The following is an 18,372-nucleotide window of genomic DNA, read 5'->3' as shown; positions in this document are numbered from 1 at the left end:
TTCTGCACTGGAAGAGATATTTTTGGGTCCCTTAATTTGGATCAGGGTATATTCGTATCTATTTCACTGCCTATCTGGAGTACTGTCTACTTACTGATTTGTCCTCCAGTAGTAATACTGAAGAAATGATAATAGATCAGCAGAATATTGATACTTCATGATATGAGTCTCCTCATCCTTCGTCATCCTGAGCCAACATCTTTTTCTGGCCTGGTGGTCGACCTGATTCATCTCTTTGGTCAAGTCTAAGATGAAGACCTCTGCTCTTTGCATTTACTACACTGTATAGTAACAACATTCTCTTCCTGCAAGAACATTTTCACCTCAGGATGTATTTTATTCTAGTTTGGTTTTGTTTGGATTAAAACCCCAGTCCGTCTCCCACCATGCGGTATGTGTGTGTCCATGTCTCTCTCCCTCCCTCCCTCTCTGTGACATAGTATTGTGGGAAAAAAAATGTATGGCCCCATTGTGGGTATTTCTCATAGTGGAGATGTCTGCTACTATATCTGGGGGGAGATGGGCAGTGGCAAAATTTGATAAATAAATAAACAAACAAACATTATTTCTGATGAATAATCTCACCTCACTTTCCTTGACCTCTCCTGATATTCAGACACAATACCATGGGGTTGGGTGTGTAGGATTCAATGATCCTTAAGATTTTGTCACCCTATTCATACCTGAAATGATTAAGAGAGCATGTAATATTGATTACTGCATGTTTCAGTTCCCACAGCGTTACTATGACTCAATGGGAAACAGCACACAGGTGACAGAATTCATACTCACTGGGTTGACTGTTAACCCACAAGTGCAGCTGATCCTCTTTGGGACTTTTTTTGCTGTTTACGCCATCACTCTGGTGGGGAATGTGGGCATGATTATCTTAATCAGGATCAGTCCGCAACTCCATACACCAATGTACTTCTTCCTCACCAGCTTATCTTTTTTGGATATCTGCTATTCATCGTCTGTCACCCCAAAGTTCCTATCCAATCTTTTAAAAGGGAATAAAGTTATTTCTTTTGCAGGTTGCTTTACTCAGTTTTACTTTTATGGCCTGTTTGCCACCACAGAGTGTTACATCCTAGCTGTGATGGCCTATGACCGCTACGTGGCAATATGTCACCCTCTACTCTACTTGGTCACCATGTCCCAGAGAAAGTGTGCTCAGCTGATTGCAATTTCCTACACTGCTGGGATCATTAATGCTTCGGTGCACACAGTGGCTGCATCTAGACTGTCCTTCTGTGGCCCAAACATCATTAAGAATTTTTATTGTGAGGGTCCTCCCCTTTTAGCTCTTTCCTGCTCAGATGTTAGTCTTAATGATCTGCTGATCTTTGTATTTGTTGGTTTCAGTATAACAGTAACAAGCCTGAGTGTTCTCACCTCCTACACTTATATCCTGGTCACCATTTTAAGGATCCACTCTGCCAAGAGCCGCAGGAAAGCCTTCTCCACTTGTACATCTCACCTCATGGTCATCACCATTTTCTATGGATGTAGTAGTTTTATGTATGCACGGCCAAGCTCTAGGCAGAATTATCACCTAGAGCAAATGGCTTCTGTGTTCTATGTAGTGGTGACCCCCATGCTCAATCCATTAATCTACAGCATGAGGAACCAGGAGGTAAGGGGTGCTTTCAGAAATGTCCTAGCAAGAACATTTCATGTTCAACATATATGATTATGCTTTTTAGAGCCCTTGCTCTTTACCAAAATTCAGCTTTAGACAAAAGCTGTTCTAGTAGCAAATGGGTTATATCACTGAGTTTTATTAAATTTAAAAAAAAAATATGCTGTATAAAGTTCTTAGAGCTCTGGTACTAACTATCCATTTACTTTTCAGTTCAAAAAATGAAATTTGAAATCTCAAGAAGAGTTATGCCATTTCTCAGATAGCTATCATGCCCTATTGATTGCCGTCAATTAGGAAGCAAAGGCTCTGCTCTTAAATTGCTTACAAACCAAAGGGCAGAGCAGAGAAGGAGGAAGAAGAACAGAGAGAACCAGTTCTTCAGAGTTAAAAGATAGCCAGCCTTCATATCTGGCTGAATCCAGGCTGATCTTTCCTTATTAGCTTCCTTAGCTGGACAGCAGTTATTCAGCTTGCCAGACCTGCCTAGTCTCTGTTACGTGCATGTGGATTTCCAATCTGAATAGATTCCAGTGAGAAATATTTATATAAATCTGTATTTTTAAGCAATATGTACAAGTTAATTAAATTTTTCTCTTTACTACTTCTTTTCCATTGTGTGTCCATATGTTTATTCCTTCAAGTTTAGGTAGCAGAGATGGGTTATTCCCTTTATGGTTCCATAAAGTTCCAAATTATAGGTGTCCTATTTTTTATTAGTATCACTTGCCAAACTCTGTAACAATCGATTCAAAGAATCTGATGTGTCACCCAGGAAACTCTATAGCTTGCCACCCTTTATAATAACACTAAAATATGACAGTTCCACTGATTCCAGAAAGCTGTCTGAAAAACAGCCATCTGGTATCCACCTTTTTTTCCTTGTCTCAATAAATTATATTAAGCCAATATTAAGTCATATAGCATTGATTTAATAAAGTACAAGATTCAGGTAAAGTCTTCCACTGGTCAAACTCAACTACTGGTGACTTCATGGATCCATGTGTGATACAGAAATTGCCTGTCCTTGTCGTTTTCTGAGATGCTTTTCACCTTCCTAGTCTAATTTCTTTTTGAGATTCCCTAGTAGTCCCCCATGCAGATTTCATTATCTTTTATATTAGTGGAAAGTAAGAGGTCCAAGGGACGCAGTAGCGCTGCGGGTTAAACCGCTGAGCTGCTGAGCTTGCTGATTGGAAGGTTGGTGGTTCGAATCTGCGTGATGTGGTGAGCTCCCCTTGCTAGTCCCAGCTCCTGCCAACTTAGCAGTTTGAAAACATGCAAATGTGAGTAGATTAATAGGTACCGCTTTGGCGGGCAGGTAATGGCATTCTGTGTAGTCATGCTGGCCACATGACCACGGAAGTGTCTACGGACAAAAACCGGCTCTTCGGCTTTGAAACGGAGATGAGCAACGCCCCCTAGAGTTGGACACGACTGGACTTAATGTCAAGGGAAACTTTAAGAGGTCCATTAAGATATCATGCAATATCTCATTCTCCTTAAGGTTAAAGTAATTACTCCTTACCTAGGAATAGTATGTACAAATATTTCTAGAAATCAGTTTAATATTTTTCTACTCTCACTTAAAAGTTTGAAATGGAATTAAAGTAAGAACTGTTTCCCTTCTTCATCCATTTTTCTCCATCCAACTTTTTAGCTGAAAACGCTGCCATGGTTTCAGGATAGGCTGATCCAGCAGCTTAGAAAAGCCAGATAAGCCAGCTTCATTTCTACAATAGTTGGATTCCTTGCCATTTCTCTCACAGAGCAATTGGGGGCTGTCTGAAGTTGCTGTCTCTCACCCAGGAAATAGTTCCGCAGGTTGCAAGGGGAGGTGAGAGGCAAGCTCAGAGGAAACAAATTCCATCTTGGACATCCGAGCTCTTTCACATATACTGGAGGAGGTGATCTAAAGGATTGCGTTATCAGTATTTTATTTTTGGCAATAAGTAGAAGACATCTCTTATGTAAAACAGTTCCGAGATGACATTGTTTTAGAGGTTGATTCTCACAATATTGGGATAAAAACATAACTACTCTGCCAAGTAAAAAACACTGGCATTCCACCGATCCGTAGCATCACAACGGTAGCACCAGTTGCGCATCATCCTTGAACAGGAAACAGCAGCAGGTGGTGGGTTTGGATAGCTGTGCCCCTCCTCCAATTTCCTCCCCGTTGCCTACTTTACCCCAAGATTGAGGAGGGAGGCTGTAGCAACAGTGCAGAAGATACAGCAGACTACACAATGGTCAGACCAGCAGCAGCTGAGCCTGCAGGAGGAATGTGGACGTGGCAGACATCACAGGAGGGACCCTCCGTAGTTTCTTCGACTGTAAAGCTGAGGGGGGAGAGATGTACTTTCAGACTTGGCAAGATTCTGTTGATGTAACCTTAGAATAAAGTTAGGGCTAGTATTTCCGGGTGTGCTTCTTGCCTGGAGTACCTCGCAAGGCTGACCTACAACTTCTATACATGAGCGGTGGAAAACAGTGAAGTCAGCAATTGACTAAACTTGGGATTCTCCCTCAGGTTCTCTCTATATGATCTCAAAGACTCTGTGTTTATCAGTGAGTAATCAGATAGCCAGGGCCCCTCTGTTTTGAGGGCTGACCGGTCCTCTACTGAATCAAGTATTTCAAGACCCTGTCCTCCCTGCGACAGATTTTTTTTGGGGGGGGATTTAAATTTTATTAAATTTTCAACATATAGGTAAAAATTAAAAAGCATTAATAAAAAAACTTACAAAAGAAGAAAAAGAAACTAGAAAGGTGTAAAAATACAGTGAAAACTACTACAGAGTGACTTCCGACTTTCTACAGCAAAGATATACGTAAATCAATATCAATCCCTTTTTAAACTATGATAAACATTATTTCTATAGAGCCTTTCAATTCTCAATACAGCATTCTTCTCTAAAACAAATTTTCCTTCCCCCTTAAAGAACATAGAAAATCCCCTTCAAACATGTTTTTTCCCCTAATAAGCAAACAGTTAAATATTATCTTTATTCAGTATAATTGTATTCCTCTTTGCCAACTAAACTAACAAAAAATAACCTGCATACATCTCATTACTATTATATATACTGTGTAAAAAGGTAATTTTGTTAATATCCTTTTACCAAAGATGAGAGTGTTATACAAAAAACAGAAGCATCTATTTAAACCCTTAAAGAGCCATCCTGATAAACATATTTGAGCAATTATCCCACTTCAAAATAAAGCAATGTATTTATATATATCATCATTATACACAGAGCTTTCCCCCTAGAAGTCTCCAATTTTGCCGCCTGCCTTGAAAAGTCCGAATATTCTTCAAAAAGCTTCCAGCATTGGAAGCCCAATTCTCCTTCTTGATCTTGATGTTCCAGCAGCCAGAATACTGCAAAACAGCGTTTCGCGATCGACTGGTAAGCTAGCATCTGGGAGGCAGGGATTGCCATCATTTCCTAAGCTGTCTCGAAGCCTTAAATGGACTCAAAAGCTGCCCACACGATTTTTAAAACAGCATTTTTCTTCTTTTTTAATTATTATTAAGGAGAGAGTTGAGCTTTGATTAGGCTGACCATATTTCCTTGAGACAAAAACGGGACATTGGGATGGCAAAACGGGACAGGGTTAAATGGAGGCGGCAGCAGGCTGGAGAAGTGCAGGAGAGCTGAAGGCGGCAGCAAGCTGGGGCAGAAGAACAGGAACGGAGGAGTCTAGTGAATGGTTGTCCCAACAACCTGTTCTTCTCTGGTGCTCCCTTTTATTTTATTTTCTTCCTGCCGTTTTGGCCTGAGAGCCAATCGGCTTCTTTTCTGCTGGGCGCGCTTTTCTGACCGTCTTCCACTGCACTGATTGGCGGCAGCGACTCTTCCTCTCGCTCACCGCCAATCAGCTGTTTCTGCAGTTCCTGCTCTAGGTTCCCCACTGGATTGAGAACTACTGCCAAGTCAGCCTCCTTTTCAATTTCAGTTTCAATTTTTTCCCGCTTTTCCCAATAACGGCTCCAACGTTTTTAAAAAATGGTACAAAATTGACATTTATATTAAAACATTGGGACGGTTGGGAAATAAAAAAAACGGGACGGTCCCATTCAAAACGGTACATATGGTCAGCCTAGCTTTGATGTATCTGCTTTCCTGTGAGAAATCTACATTTATTATTCCACTCCTACTAAGTAACATTTTCTTTCTGAAAGGAAGCCTTTGGTCTAATATCCTAAGGCACAAGAGGGCGTCATAACATTCTGTGGAGGGATATAGAAGATTTTAAAGATACTTTTAAGGAGCTGTATGTCAAGGTTATTTATGCTTTGGACCATCTCTTAGAGAGTTATTTGGGAAATAAGGCCCTGCTCTCAAAGAAAAAAAAGAGTAACATCCCAAAGCCAAAAAGCGAAGGGAAGAACCTTCACCTCTGGAATGTTAATTTTGAAGAAGGAAAAGCTTTGAGTGTAAAAGGAACGGAAATGGCTGCATTCTTGGTGTATCAAGATCAAACACAAGATTTAAGCCTCAAGGGATGGAAGGTCCTTGAAGATGAGTTGGACTTTACAAGGCAGGTTGAGGATTGCAAGGAGAACAGCTTGTGTGTAACATTGAGATCTATACATGCCTTAATTTACTCTGAAGTGGGTTAACTGTTTAATTGCATTTATTAGGATGGTCTTTCAAAGGTTTAGACAGAAGTTTTCACTTTTGGGATAATGAATTTAACTTGGGTAAAAGGATATTAATAAGATTATTGTTTAAATATAAAATGGTGGAGATATAATGTATGAAATATGTAAACATATATAAATATATACCTCTTTATCTTTGGAAAGAACCAATCAGCATGGAAAAAACAAAAACAAAGACTGTTCCCACAGGAAGGTAAAAAGAGGTAGGTTGAAATTCAACTCCACAGATTCACTGAAGTAGGAAAGCTCTTTTATAATCCACAAACCTTTGTTTATTTTAAAATATGGCAATAGAAAAACAAAGATCTTAATTCCCAGCATTACACTTTATACATATACATATACATATACATAAAAGCCAAATTTCCAAATTAATAAATCCCCAAAATAATGAAAAACATAATGAAAATCGCCAGGAGATTCCTCATTTCTTTGTACAGCAGCTGTAAAAAGCCTCTCTTAGGTAACAAATATACAGAAAACCTTGGTGTTTTAGAAATGGGGTGGTTGGTTTTAAAGTCCATTTTTGGCTTCAGCGCAGCTTGGGAAAGGATGACAACCCTGCCTCCCCGCTGATCACTCACCAGTCGAACTCAAAACCCCATTTTGCAATCTTCTGGCTGTGACCAGCTTTCTGGAGGACATGAAGGGATGATTCCTGGGGTTCTCCTTGATCCAGAGAACACTTCTGGGCTCCAAGGAAGCCTGCCTGAGCTCCTCCCCCCTTGCAAAAATGCCACGCTCTCAGATCAGCCCACAAAGCTTGGGGGAAAACTTGTTCAATGCACCATTGTCCACACCGGAAGTCCTCAAAGTTTTGAATTTCAATACAACCTATTATTGTATTGGTTGATAGATGTTCAAAATACAATAATATTATAATATTATACAGATGTTCAAAATACAGGTTTCTATGGATTTCTAGGAATAGAGGTTGCCCAGGTTTGCTGTGCAATTTTAGTAGTTGAGTTTTCTAGCCTTTGGGAGATCAATACTGAGGTCTTGATCAGTTTGCTTTTTGTGTGTGTGTGTGAGCAGATTTTCACCCATGTCTCAGTGAGGCTTCCTCAGGGCAATGGTTCAAAGATGAGGGTTGCCTTGCAGTGTTTCCAGTCTGAATAATAATTGAACTCCAGGTGGAGGTGGTGGTGGTTAGTAACTGGAGGTTTCCTGGGTGGTATTGATTCATTGGTTTCTGGGAATGGTGTTGTCTCTAATTTGATTGGACTACGTTGTCTATTTGTTAGTAATCACATGACTGTGGGACCCTGAGGTGGTTGTAAGTTTGAGGACCGGTCACAAAGCTACTTTCTCAGAGCAGTCGTTAGCTGAGAACTACCTGAAGGTAATGAGGTTTAGAATTAGTAATTACATGACTGTTTTAATTCCATGATAATGGAAAAGTTTATATATTTATTTAGGATACATTTTACATAGTTTTGGAGATAAACATGGCATAATCCATACAAACTTGAAAACATTATCATTAAACAATTAGGCACCAAAATATTACCTATCTGGATGCAGTTTGCATAATAATACTGCATAATCAGTATGGGGCATATTTCCAATCCAATCTTCCAATTTAAATTAGGCCCTCTTCAAGAGTGCTTGATCAGGTAAAAGCTTGGCTGTTAGGAGTGTTCCCCAATTTTTAAAAGGGCAGGATTTAAGATTTCATTTATTTAACTGACTTATACAGCCACCCACATTAGTGCAGAATGCAGGCAGGAATTCACCCCTGCTTGGACTCAGCCACATGCCACCTCCTGGGAGGTCTTCATCAACCAGGAGGGGCATGGGTCTAAAATGCAGGTGGACACATCTGGAGCACTAAAGATGCTATTCAGTTCCTCGGGGCCAAAAGGATCAAACTCTATCCAGATAATCACATGAGACTGTGCCTCAACCAACTCCACCAGACCTGCCCAACCACAGTTCAACTCTGACTGAAATCATGCCAACAAGATCGTACTGTCTTTAATAGTCCTGAAAATCACTGCTTGACAACTTTATATCACTTCTTTATATATCCCCTGAACAAGTCTGAACAATGTTTTGTTAATATTTTCTTCTATTTAAATAGTATTACCACTAATAAAAAATAACATGAAGAAGAAGAATCTTATTTTTGAAAGGCTCTGTGTCTCCATATGAAGAACTTCATTGTGTGGAAAAAGGACTATTAATAAATAAAGAAGAGGAAATAATATGATCTCTACTGAATACTACATGTTCCATTGGTAAATATTTCCAACAATTCTGATTCGGTTTACTGAATCTTGACTGTATAATTAACGCAAATCAGTGCATGGAGCAATCTGAAGCACTTCAGGGAGAAGTTCCCCAGACCCATGTTTTTCTCAGTAGAGTTCTCTTCTCCATTATTCCAGAGAGAGTTGAAGGAAACGTTATTGTCTGCAGAAACGTAGAAAGCTGTTGAGTTGCTGAAGACTGGAGGAAAATATCTGGCTTTCTTCAGAGCAGCAAAAGGATGTTAGCATAAGCTTCAAAGACCTGCAATCAGAAGCTTGAAAAATTACCAATACTTTAAAATGTAATGGATGCTATTGAGCTGGAAGAATACAAGTGAGTTTGCTAATCGTACGATTGTTGTCTTTTGTTGCTTGTGAGATTATGCTTTAGGAGTTCAAGGGCTGACAGGTTATTGTTACTTCAAAGACACTGGATGTTCAGAGAAGGGCCAGATCAAGCCTGCATGGTACGCATACAAAATGATGCACAGGGCCCATTTATTTTTTAAATATGGTGTTTTACATAAATCAGATTGCATCAGAAACAACAGGGGCTACTTGGGAATCTAAGAAGACCTCAAGATTTGAACCTTGTTTTTTTTTTTTAAAAAAAACCTTTGATAGATCAGGAAATTTAAAAGATCAGTGAGGAATAAATATATTTTGAGATATATAGGTATTTTGAGATGAAACAAGACAAGTGTTATATTCAAGCCAACACATACTAATACAATATGAGAATCAGTGTGGCTTTTGCTATTCAGAATTCATTGGATCATCTCTAGAAATGAGGAGCCCTTCTAGTCCAAAGATCAGATTCTACAAGTCATAGAGCATGGAGATCCAGCATGCACAAACAGAGCAATATACACAGTTGAAAGGGATAAGAGCCTCCCTTCAGTTAGTTTGGCTTGCTAATTCTTTACTGCAGCTGGTCCAGCCATCCTGTGAAAGGAAAGTAAGTACAAATGGTATTTGCTCTGATACTTGTTTGATCTCTTTCCAGGTTTAAAGGAGAGTTGCTCTGCTTGAAGATTTCAGTTGCACTCTTATGGTTATCAATTGTCTTTAATAATCCAGTGGAGAAATTTATTCATGGACTGGAACTATTTTAATCACAACTTGTAGGTTATACCCAACGTGTCCTTCTACACAGATGGTTACCTTGGCGTGGCTCTTCTCAAGATGCCTGGTGAACTTCATAAAATACATAACCCCAGCTATTTCATTGCATAGCACCTAACTCTATAGGTATGATGACCTAGCTGTAATTCAGAAGAAAACATTATCTATGCAGACTGAATGTTGCTCACTGTAAACTGACTATTATTCTACTAGTTGAGCTCTTTCTCAGAAACCTTCCAATTTCCCTTTCCTTGGCTAGAAGGTTAAAAATTGACTCTGCTCTTGGGCTACATTACAAATATTTGAGAAGCAAAGGAAAATTGACTGAAGTGTTGTTCAACAGTGGTATTGTGACTACATGGGAAACAGGACACAGGTGACAGAATTCATACTCACTGGGTTGACTGTTAACCCACAAGTGCAGCTGATCCTCTTTGGGACATTTTTTGCTGTTTATGCCATCACCCTGGTGGGAAACGTAAGCATGATTATCTTAATCAGGATCAGTCCGCAACTCCACACACCAATGTACTTCTTCCTCACCAGCTTATCTTTTTTGGACATTTGTTACTCATCATCTGTCACCCCAAAGTTCCTTTCCAATCTTTTGAAAGAGAAGAAGATTATTTCCTATGGGGGTTGTTTTACTCAGCTTTACTTTTATATTCTCCTTGCCACCACAGAGTGCTACCTCCTAGCTGTGATGGCCTATGACCGCTACGTGGCAATCTGCAATCCTCTACTCTACTTGGTCACCATGTCCCAGAGAAAGTGTGCTCAGCTGATAGCAATTTCCTACACTGCTGGGATCATTAATGCTTCGGTGCACACAGTGGCTGCATCTAGACTGTCCTTCTGTGGCCCAAACATCATTAAGAATTTTTATTGTGAGGGTCCTCCCCTTTTTGCTCTTTCCTGCTCAGATGTCAGTCTTAATTATCTGCTGGTATTTGTATTTGTTGGCTTCAATTTAATAGCAACAAGCTTGACTGTTCTCACTTCCTACACTTATATCCTGGTCACCATTTTAAGGATCCAGTCTGCCAAGAGCCGTAGGAAAGCCTTCTCCACTTGTGCATCTCACCTCATGGTCATCACCATCTTCTATGGATGTCTCAGCTTTATGTATGCACGGCCAAGCTCTAGGCAGAATTATCACCTAGACCAAATGGCTTCTGTGTTCTATGTAGTGGTGACCCCCATGCTCAATCCATTAATCTACAGCATGAGGAATCAGGAAGTAAGGGGTGCTTTTAGAAATGTCCTAGCAAGAACATTTCGTGTTCAACATACATGATTATACCTTTTAAAGCCATTAGGTAAAGGTAAAGGTTTGCCTTGACATTAAGTCCAGTCGTGTCCAACTGTAGGGGGCAGTGCTCATCTCCGTTTCAAAGCCGAAGAGCCGGCATTTGTCCATAGACACTTCCGTGGTCATGTGGCCAGCATGACTACATGGAACGCTGTTACCTGCCCGCCGAAGCAGTACCTATTAATCTACTCACATTGGCATGTTTTCAAACTGCTAGGTTGGCAGAAGCTGGGACTAGCAACGGGAGCTCACCCCGTCACACGGATTCGAACCGCCGACCTTCCGATCGGCAAGCTCAGCAGCTGAGCAGTTTAACCCGCAGCGCCACCGCATCCCTTTAAAGCCATTACTCTTTACCAAAATTCAGCTTTATCAAGTGGTTTATATCCTTCTGTCTTCCTTTTTACTAAAATTCAGCTTTAGATAAAAGGTGTTCTAGTACCAAATGGTTTATGTCATTGTGTTTCATTAAACAGCTTTGTTGCCTGACTAGACAACATCTTCAGTGCTAGAAGGGAGTGGGGTTTGCTCTTTGTTTATACACAGTAGCTTGCCCTGACAGTGTTGGAGGGGACATTATTCTCTCCTTGGTAGTTCCTTGATTAGGGTATTGCTTACTGCTTGATTGTTCATCTGGTGTTAATCCTGGTGTTAATTTTTGCTTATCTGGGTGTTGATTGCTGGCCAGGGAGTGTACTGGTCTTTTGGCTTTTCTATTGTCTCTTTTGAATGGTATATAATGTTGTTTACCTCTATGTGTCTGTTGATGGCTGCTTTGTCTGAATGCCAAGTTTCCAGGAATTCCCTAGTGTTTTAGGATTTAGCTTGGTTTAGGATGCTCGCAGTTTCCCAGTTGAAAGTATGGTCGAGTCTCTCCATGTGTTGTGAGATGGACAGACATCTTTGTCCATCCATCTCCAACACATGGACAGATTTTTCTTTGTGTCTTCTGGCTGCTAGTTGGTGTTCATGGATGAGTTCAGCTAGTCTTCTGTCTGTCTGTCCTACATAGTGGCTGTTACAGTCCATACACTGTATGTTGTAGATGACTCCTGTTTTTACTTCTTGGGCTAGTGGGTATTTTGGTTTACCAAAGGTGTTTTGGAGGGCTTTAGTTGGTTTGTGTGCATGCTACAGCGATGCCATGTAGTTGTAAACACCCACATCAACACTGTCAGGGCAAGCTACTGTATATAAACAGAGAGCAAACCCCACTCCTTTCTATCACTGAAGATGTTGCCTAGTCGGGCAACTAAACATCTGTAAGCAAACAACCAAACTCAGAGACCACCAAGGACTCTAGAAAGTAAGAACTGTTTCCCTTCTTCATCCATTTTTCTCCATCCAACTTTTTAGCTGAAAACGCTGCCACCGTTTCAGGATAGGCTGATCCAGCAGCTTAGAAAAGCCAGATAAGCCAGCTTCATTTCTACAATAGTTGGATTCCTTGCCATTTCTCTCACAGAGCAATTGGGGGCTGTCTGAAGTTGCTGTCTCTCACCCAGGAAATAGTTCTGCAGGTTGCAGGGGAGGTGAGAGGCAAGCTCACATGAAACAAATTCCATCTTGGACATCCGAGCTCTTTCACATACACTGGAGGAGGTGATCTAAAGGATTGCATTATCAGCATTTTATTTTTGGCAATAAATAGAAGACATCTCTTATGTAAAACAGTTCCGAGATGACATTGTTTTAGAGGTTGATTCTCACAATATTGGGATAAAAACATAACTACTCTGCCAAGTAAAAAACACTGGCATTCCACCGATCCGTAGCATCACAACGGTAGCACCAGTTGCGCATCATCCTTGAACAGGAAACAGCAGCAGGTGGTGGGTTTGGATAGCTGTGCCCCTCCTCCAATTTCCTCCCCGTTGCCTACTTTACCCCAAGATTGAGGAGGGAGGCTGTAGCAACAGTGCAGAAGATACAGCAGACTACACAATGGTCAGACCAGCAGCAGCTGAGCCTGCAGGAGGAATGTGGACGTGGCAGACATCACAGGAGGGACCCTCCGTAGTTTCTTCGACTGTAAAGCTGAGGGGGGAGAGATGTACTTTCAGACTTGGCAAGATTCTGTTGATGTAACCTTAGAATAAAGTTAGGGCTAGTATTTCCGGGTGTGCTTCTTGCCTGGAGTACCTCGCAAGGCTGACCTACAACTTCTATACATGAGCGGTGGAAAACAGTGAAGTCAGCAATTGACTAAACTTGGGATTCTCCCTCAGGTTCTCTCTATATGATCTCAAAGACTCTGTGTTTATCAGTGAGTAATCAGATAGCCAGGGCCCCTCTGTTTTGAGGGCTGACCGGTCCTCTACTGAATCAAGTATTTCAAGACCCTGTCCTCCCTGTGACAGATTTTTTTGGGGGGGGGATTTAAATTTTATTAAATTTTCAACATATAGGTAAAAATTAAAAAGCATTAATAAAAAAACTTACAAAAGAAGAAAAAGAAACTAGAAAGGTGTAAAAATACAGTGAAAACTACTACAGAGTGACTTCCGACTTTCTACAGCAAAGATATACGTAAATCAATATCAATCCCTTTTTAAACTATGATAAACATTATTTCTATAGAGCCTTTCAATTCTCAATACAGCATTCTCCTCTAAAACAAATTTTCCTTCCCACTTAAAGAACATAGAAAATCCCCTTCAAACATGTTTTTTCCCCTAATAAGCAAACAGTTAAATATTATCTTTCTTCAGTATAATTGTATTCCTCTTTGCCAACTAAACTAACAAAAAATAACCTGCATACATCTCATTACTATTATATATACTGTGTAAAAAGGTAATTTTGTTAATATCCTTTTACCAAAGATGAGAGTGTTATACAAAAAACAGAAGCATCTATTTAAACCCTTAAAGAGCCATCCTGATAAACATATTTGAGCAATTATCCCACTTCGAAATAAAGCAATGTATTTATATATATCATCATTATACACAGAGCTTTCCCCCTAGAAGTCTCCAATTTTGCCGCCTGCCTTGAAAAGTCCGAATATTCTTCAAAAAGCTTCCAGCATCGGAAGCCCAATTCTCCTTCTTGATCTTGATGTTCCAGCAGCCAGAATACTGCAAAACAGCATTCTCTTCAGTAAACTGTGTCATCACACAATTGAGCATCAAAATATTCCCTATCTGGATGCAGTTTGCATAGTAGTAGTGCATACTGCCAATCAGTATGGGGCAAATTTTATCCAGCCTTCTGATATAAATTGGGTCTTCTTCATGAGTGCTTGATCAGGTAAAAGCTTGGCTGTTAGGACTGTTCCCCAATTTTTAAAAAGGTAAGATTTAAGATTTTATTTATTTAACTGACTTATACAGCCACCCAAATTAGTGCACAACTCAGACAGGGTGCATCTTCAATAACAATAACAATAATTCAATAACAATAATGAATCAATTAAAAAATAGTAAAACAAAATATTTAAAGAAATAATAAAACAACAACATACAAAGACATAAATCCCAGAAAAAGTTCATCCAAGGGGTTGTACCACTTCTGGACCCAACACTCTGAGTCGCTGAGGCACATTACAAAGTAAGGGTCTTGGGCAAGATCTCTCTCTCTTTCTCTCACTCCCCACCCCTGAGCTGCCAAGAGGTTACCATGGTTGATGGTACTGAAGGCAGCCAAGAGATCAAGGAGGGCCAGGAAGGGTGCACTACCTCCATCTTGGTCCTACCACAAGTCATCAACTAACACGACGAATGCTGTTTCTATACCGTGCCTAGGTGTGAAACCGGACTGAAAGGAGTGCAGATAATCTGCTTGATCCAAGCCCCTTTGGAACTGCTGGAAATTATCCAACATAGTCGGGTGCAATTATGACTTCCTGAAGAGGGTACTGACCACTGTCTCCCTAAGTGCTGGTGAGACCAGTCCCTCTCTCAAGGAGGAATTCACCCCTGCTTGGACTCAGCCACATGCCACCTCCTGGGAGGCCTTCACCAAGCAGGTGAACAATCTTAGGATATTTTGAATACTGTTTTGAATACTGTTTTGCTAATATGTATTTTTTTCTATTTACATAATAATAATAATAATAATTTTTGAAAGGGTCCCTGTGTCCATATGAAGAACATCATTGTGTGGAAAAAGGATATGATATAATAATATTAATAAAGAAAGAAAAGGACCAAATGTGATCTCTACTGAATACTACATTTTCTATTGGTAAATGTTTCCAACAATTGTGAGTTGGTTTACTGAATCTTGACTGTATAATTAACACAAATCAGTGGATGGAGCAATCTGAAGCACTTCAGGGAGATGTTCCTCAAACCCATGTTTTCTCAGTAGAGTTCTCCATTATTCCAGAGAGAGTTGAAAGAATCATTACTGTCTGCAGAAACACAGAAAGCTGTTGAGTTGCTGAAGATTGGAGGAAAATATCTGGCTTTCTTCAGAGCAGCAAAAGGATGTTGGCATAATCTTCAAAGACCTGCAATCAGAAGCTTGAAAAAATACGATATTTTAAAATGTGATAGATGCTATTGAGCTGGAAGAATATAAGTGAGCTTGCTAATCAAAAGACAACTATATGACTGTTGTCTTTTGTTGCTTGTGAGAATATGCTGTAGGAGTTCATGGGATGACAAGTTATTGTTACTTCAAGGAGAACATCTGGCTGGATGTTCAGAGAACGCCAGATCAAGCCTGCATGTCAAGCATACAAAATGGTGCCCAGGTCCAATTTATGTTTTAAATATGGTGTTTTACAGAGCTGAGATTGCAAGAGGGGGTGCTTAGGAATCCAAGGAGACCTCAATCTTTGCAGGGTTTTTTTTCACATATCATACCTGATGTGTCCTTTTACAAAGATGGTTACCTTGGCTTGGCTCTTGTCCAGATGCCTAGCGAACTTCATACAATGCATATCCCTAGCTATTTCACTGCATAGCACCGAATTCTATAAGTATGACAACCTAGTTGCAGTTCAGAAGAAAACATTACTTATGCAGACTGAATCTTGCTCACTCTAAACTAAATATTATTGTACTACTTAAGCTCTTTCTCAGAAATCTTCCAATTTCTCTTTCCTTGGCTAAAAAGTTAAAAATTGACTCTGATCTCAGTTGAAATTGTAAATATTTGAGGCTACATTACAATATTTGAGAAGCAAAGGAAAATTGACTGAAGTGTTGTTCAACAGTGGTATTGTGACTACATGGGAAACAGCACACAGGTGACAGAATTCATACTCACTGGGTTGACTGTTAACCCACAAGTGCAGCTGATCCTCTTTGGGACATTTTTTGCTGTTTATGCCATCACCCTGGTGGGAAATGTAAGCATGATTATCTTAATCAGGATTAGTCCACAGCTCCACACACCAATGTACTTCTTCCTCACCAGCTTATCTTTTTTGGACATTTGTTACTCATCATCTGTCACCCCAAAGTTCCTTTCCAATCTTTTGAAAGAGAAGAAGATTATTTCCTATGGGGGTTGTTTTACACAGATGTACTTTTATGGTCTCTTTGCCACCACAGAGTGCTACCTCCTAGCTGTGATGGCCTATGACCGCTACGTGGCAATCTGCAATCCTCTACTCTACTTGGTCACCATGTCCCAGAGAAAGTGTGCTCAGCTGATAGCAATTTCCTACACTGCTGGGATCATTAATGCTTTGGTGCACACAGTGGCTGCATCTAGACTGTCCTTCTGTGGCCCAAACATCATTAAGAATTTTTATTGTGAGGGTCCTCCCCTTTTAGCTCTTTCCTGCTCAGATGTTAGTCTTAATGATCTGCTGTTATTTGTATTTGTTGGTTTCAATATAACAGCAACAAGCCTGACTGTTCTCACTTCCTACACTTATATCCTGGTCACCATTTTAAGGATCCACTCGGCCAAGAGCCGCAGGAAAGCCTTCTCCACTTGTGCATCTCACCTCATGGTCATTACCATTTTCTATGGATGTAGTAGTTTTATGTATGCACGACCAAGCTCTAGGCAGAATTATCACCTAGACCAAATGGCTTCTGTGTTCTATGTAGTGGTGACCCCCATGCTCAATCCATTAATCTACAGCATGAGGAACCAGGAGGTAAGGGGTGCTTTCAGAAATGTCCTAGCAAGAACATTTCATGTTCAACATATATGATTATACTTTTTTAGAGCCACTGCTCTTTACCAAAATTCAGCTTTAGATAAACGCTGTTTTAGGAGCAAATGGTTTATATCATTGAGTTTCATTAAATTAAAAAAAATATGTTGTATAAAGTTCTTAGAGCTCTGGTAATAACTATCCATTTACTTTTCAGTTCGAGAAATGAAATTTGAAATCTCAAGGAGAATTATGCCATTTCTCAGATATCTATCATGCCCTAATGATTGCTGTCAATTAGGAAGGAATGACAGGCTCTGCTCTTTAGTTGCTTACAAACCAAAGAGCAGAGCAGAGCAGAGAAGGAGGAAGAAGAACAGAGAGAACCAGTTCTTCAGAGTTCGAACAAAGCCAATGTTTATATGTATTTGCTTGAATCCAGGCTCATCTTCACTTCCTAGCTCTCTCAGCTGGACAGCAGTTATTCAAGCATGTCAGACATGCTTTGTGTTCCCGACTTCCACAGCAAATGCCTACAGCAGCCCAATGTACTATATGGCAAGTGTCACTGTGGGCTCGGATTTGGAGTCAGATTCAGATGTAGAAGGGCAACCAGCACCAGAAGTAACCACGGATAAAGAGCAGTCAGCTCCGGTATCACCAGATGAACAGCGCTTGAACAGGCAGAGGAGGCGGGGCAGGCCAGCACTCAGCAGAGAGAGCTGCTGCTGCTCTCTGAAGATGAGGGCATGGAATTACCAACCCCTCCCAATGCAGGAGCCCGGTGGGTGGCGAGGAGAGTAGAGCAAGGCGATCTGTGAGATTACTCACCAGGAAGGTGCATCACCCTCCTAAATGAGCCACACCGGGGCTGCTGTAATTTAAGAAGAGCTATGAGCTCGACTCTCTTTGTTGGAAACAACGGTTTGCAAACCCAGACACTGTGCGCGCCTTGCCTTTGGACTCAAACCCATGTGGCCACGACTTTGAGTGTGAACTGGCTGATGACCTGGCTAACGGTTTGGACCCCTGCATCTGCCTGAACACTCTTGCGCCTGCTCCTTTGAATTTTGGACTGTCTCTTGAGGCAAGTTTGCCAGACTTGTGGGAACTTGATTGCTCTTGTGCGCATGTGTACATTTGCACATAACCTTCCCTTTGCTGCTAGCTGGTTGCTTAAAAACCCACCTAGTAAAAGTCTGCAACTGCCTCTTAGTGCACTTGTGTGTGCTTGGTCTGAGAGAGGACGGTAAGGAGGAGCCAATATTAGATGGTATATATGGTATTTCTGGTTGCTGAAAT

General features: G+C 40.6%; 3 protein-coding genes across 3 annotated transcripts; all 3 read left to right on the top strand.

Annotated features, from left to right (window-relative positions):
- Nucleotides 1–754: 754 nt before the first annotated feature.
- Nucleotides 755–1,693, top strand: LOC134504921 (olfactory receptor 5AP2-like). The gene has a single exon (XM_063314401.1). The coding sequence runs from the start codon at nucleotides 755–757 to the stop codon at nucleotides 1,691–1,693; it is 939 nt and encodes a 312-aa protein (XP_063170471.1).
- Nucleotides 1,694–10,052: 8,359 nt separating this feature from the next.
- Nucleotides 10,053–10,991, top strand: LOC134504841 (olfactory receptor 5AP2-like). The gene has a single exon (XM_063314286.1). The coding sequence runs from the start codon at nucleotides 10,053–10,055 to the stop codon at nucleotides 10,989–10,991; it is 939 nt and encodes a 312-aa protein (XP_063170356.1).
- A 5,197-nt stretch (nucleotides 10,992–16,188) lies between these two features.
- Nucleotides 16,189–17,127, top strand: LOC134504761 (olfactory receptor 5AP2-like). The gene has a single exon (XM_063314169.1). The coding sequence runs from the start codon at nucleotides 16,189–16,191 to the stop codon at nucleotides 17,125–17,127; it is 939 nt and encodes a 312-aa protein (XP_063170239.1).
- The last annotated feature ends 1,245 nt before the right edge of the window (nucleotides 17,128–18,372 follow it).

The sequence above is a fragment of the Candoia aspera genome, chromosome 1 (assembly GCF_035149785.1).
Source record: "Candoia aspera isolate rCanAsp1 chromosome 1, rCanAsp1.hap2, whole genome shotgun sequence".
Taxonomy (NCBI): domain Eukaryota; kingdom Metazoa; phylum Chordata; class Lepidosauria; order Squamata; family Boidae; genus Candoia; species Candoia aspera.
This window is presented reverse-complemented; position numbering and strand designations above follow the sequence as displayed.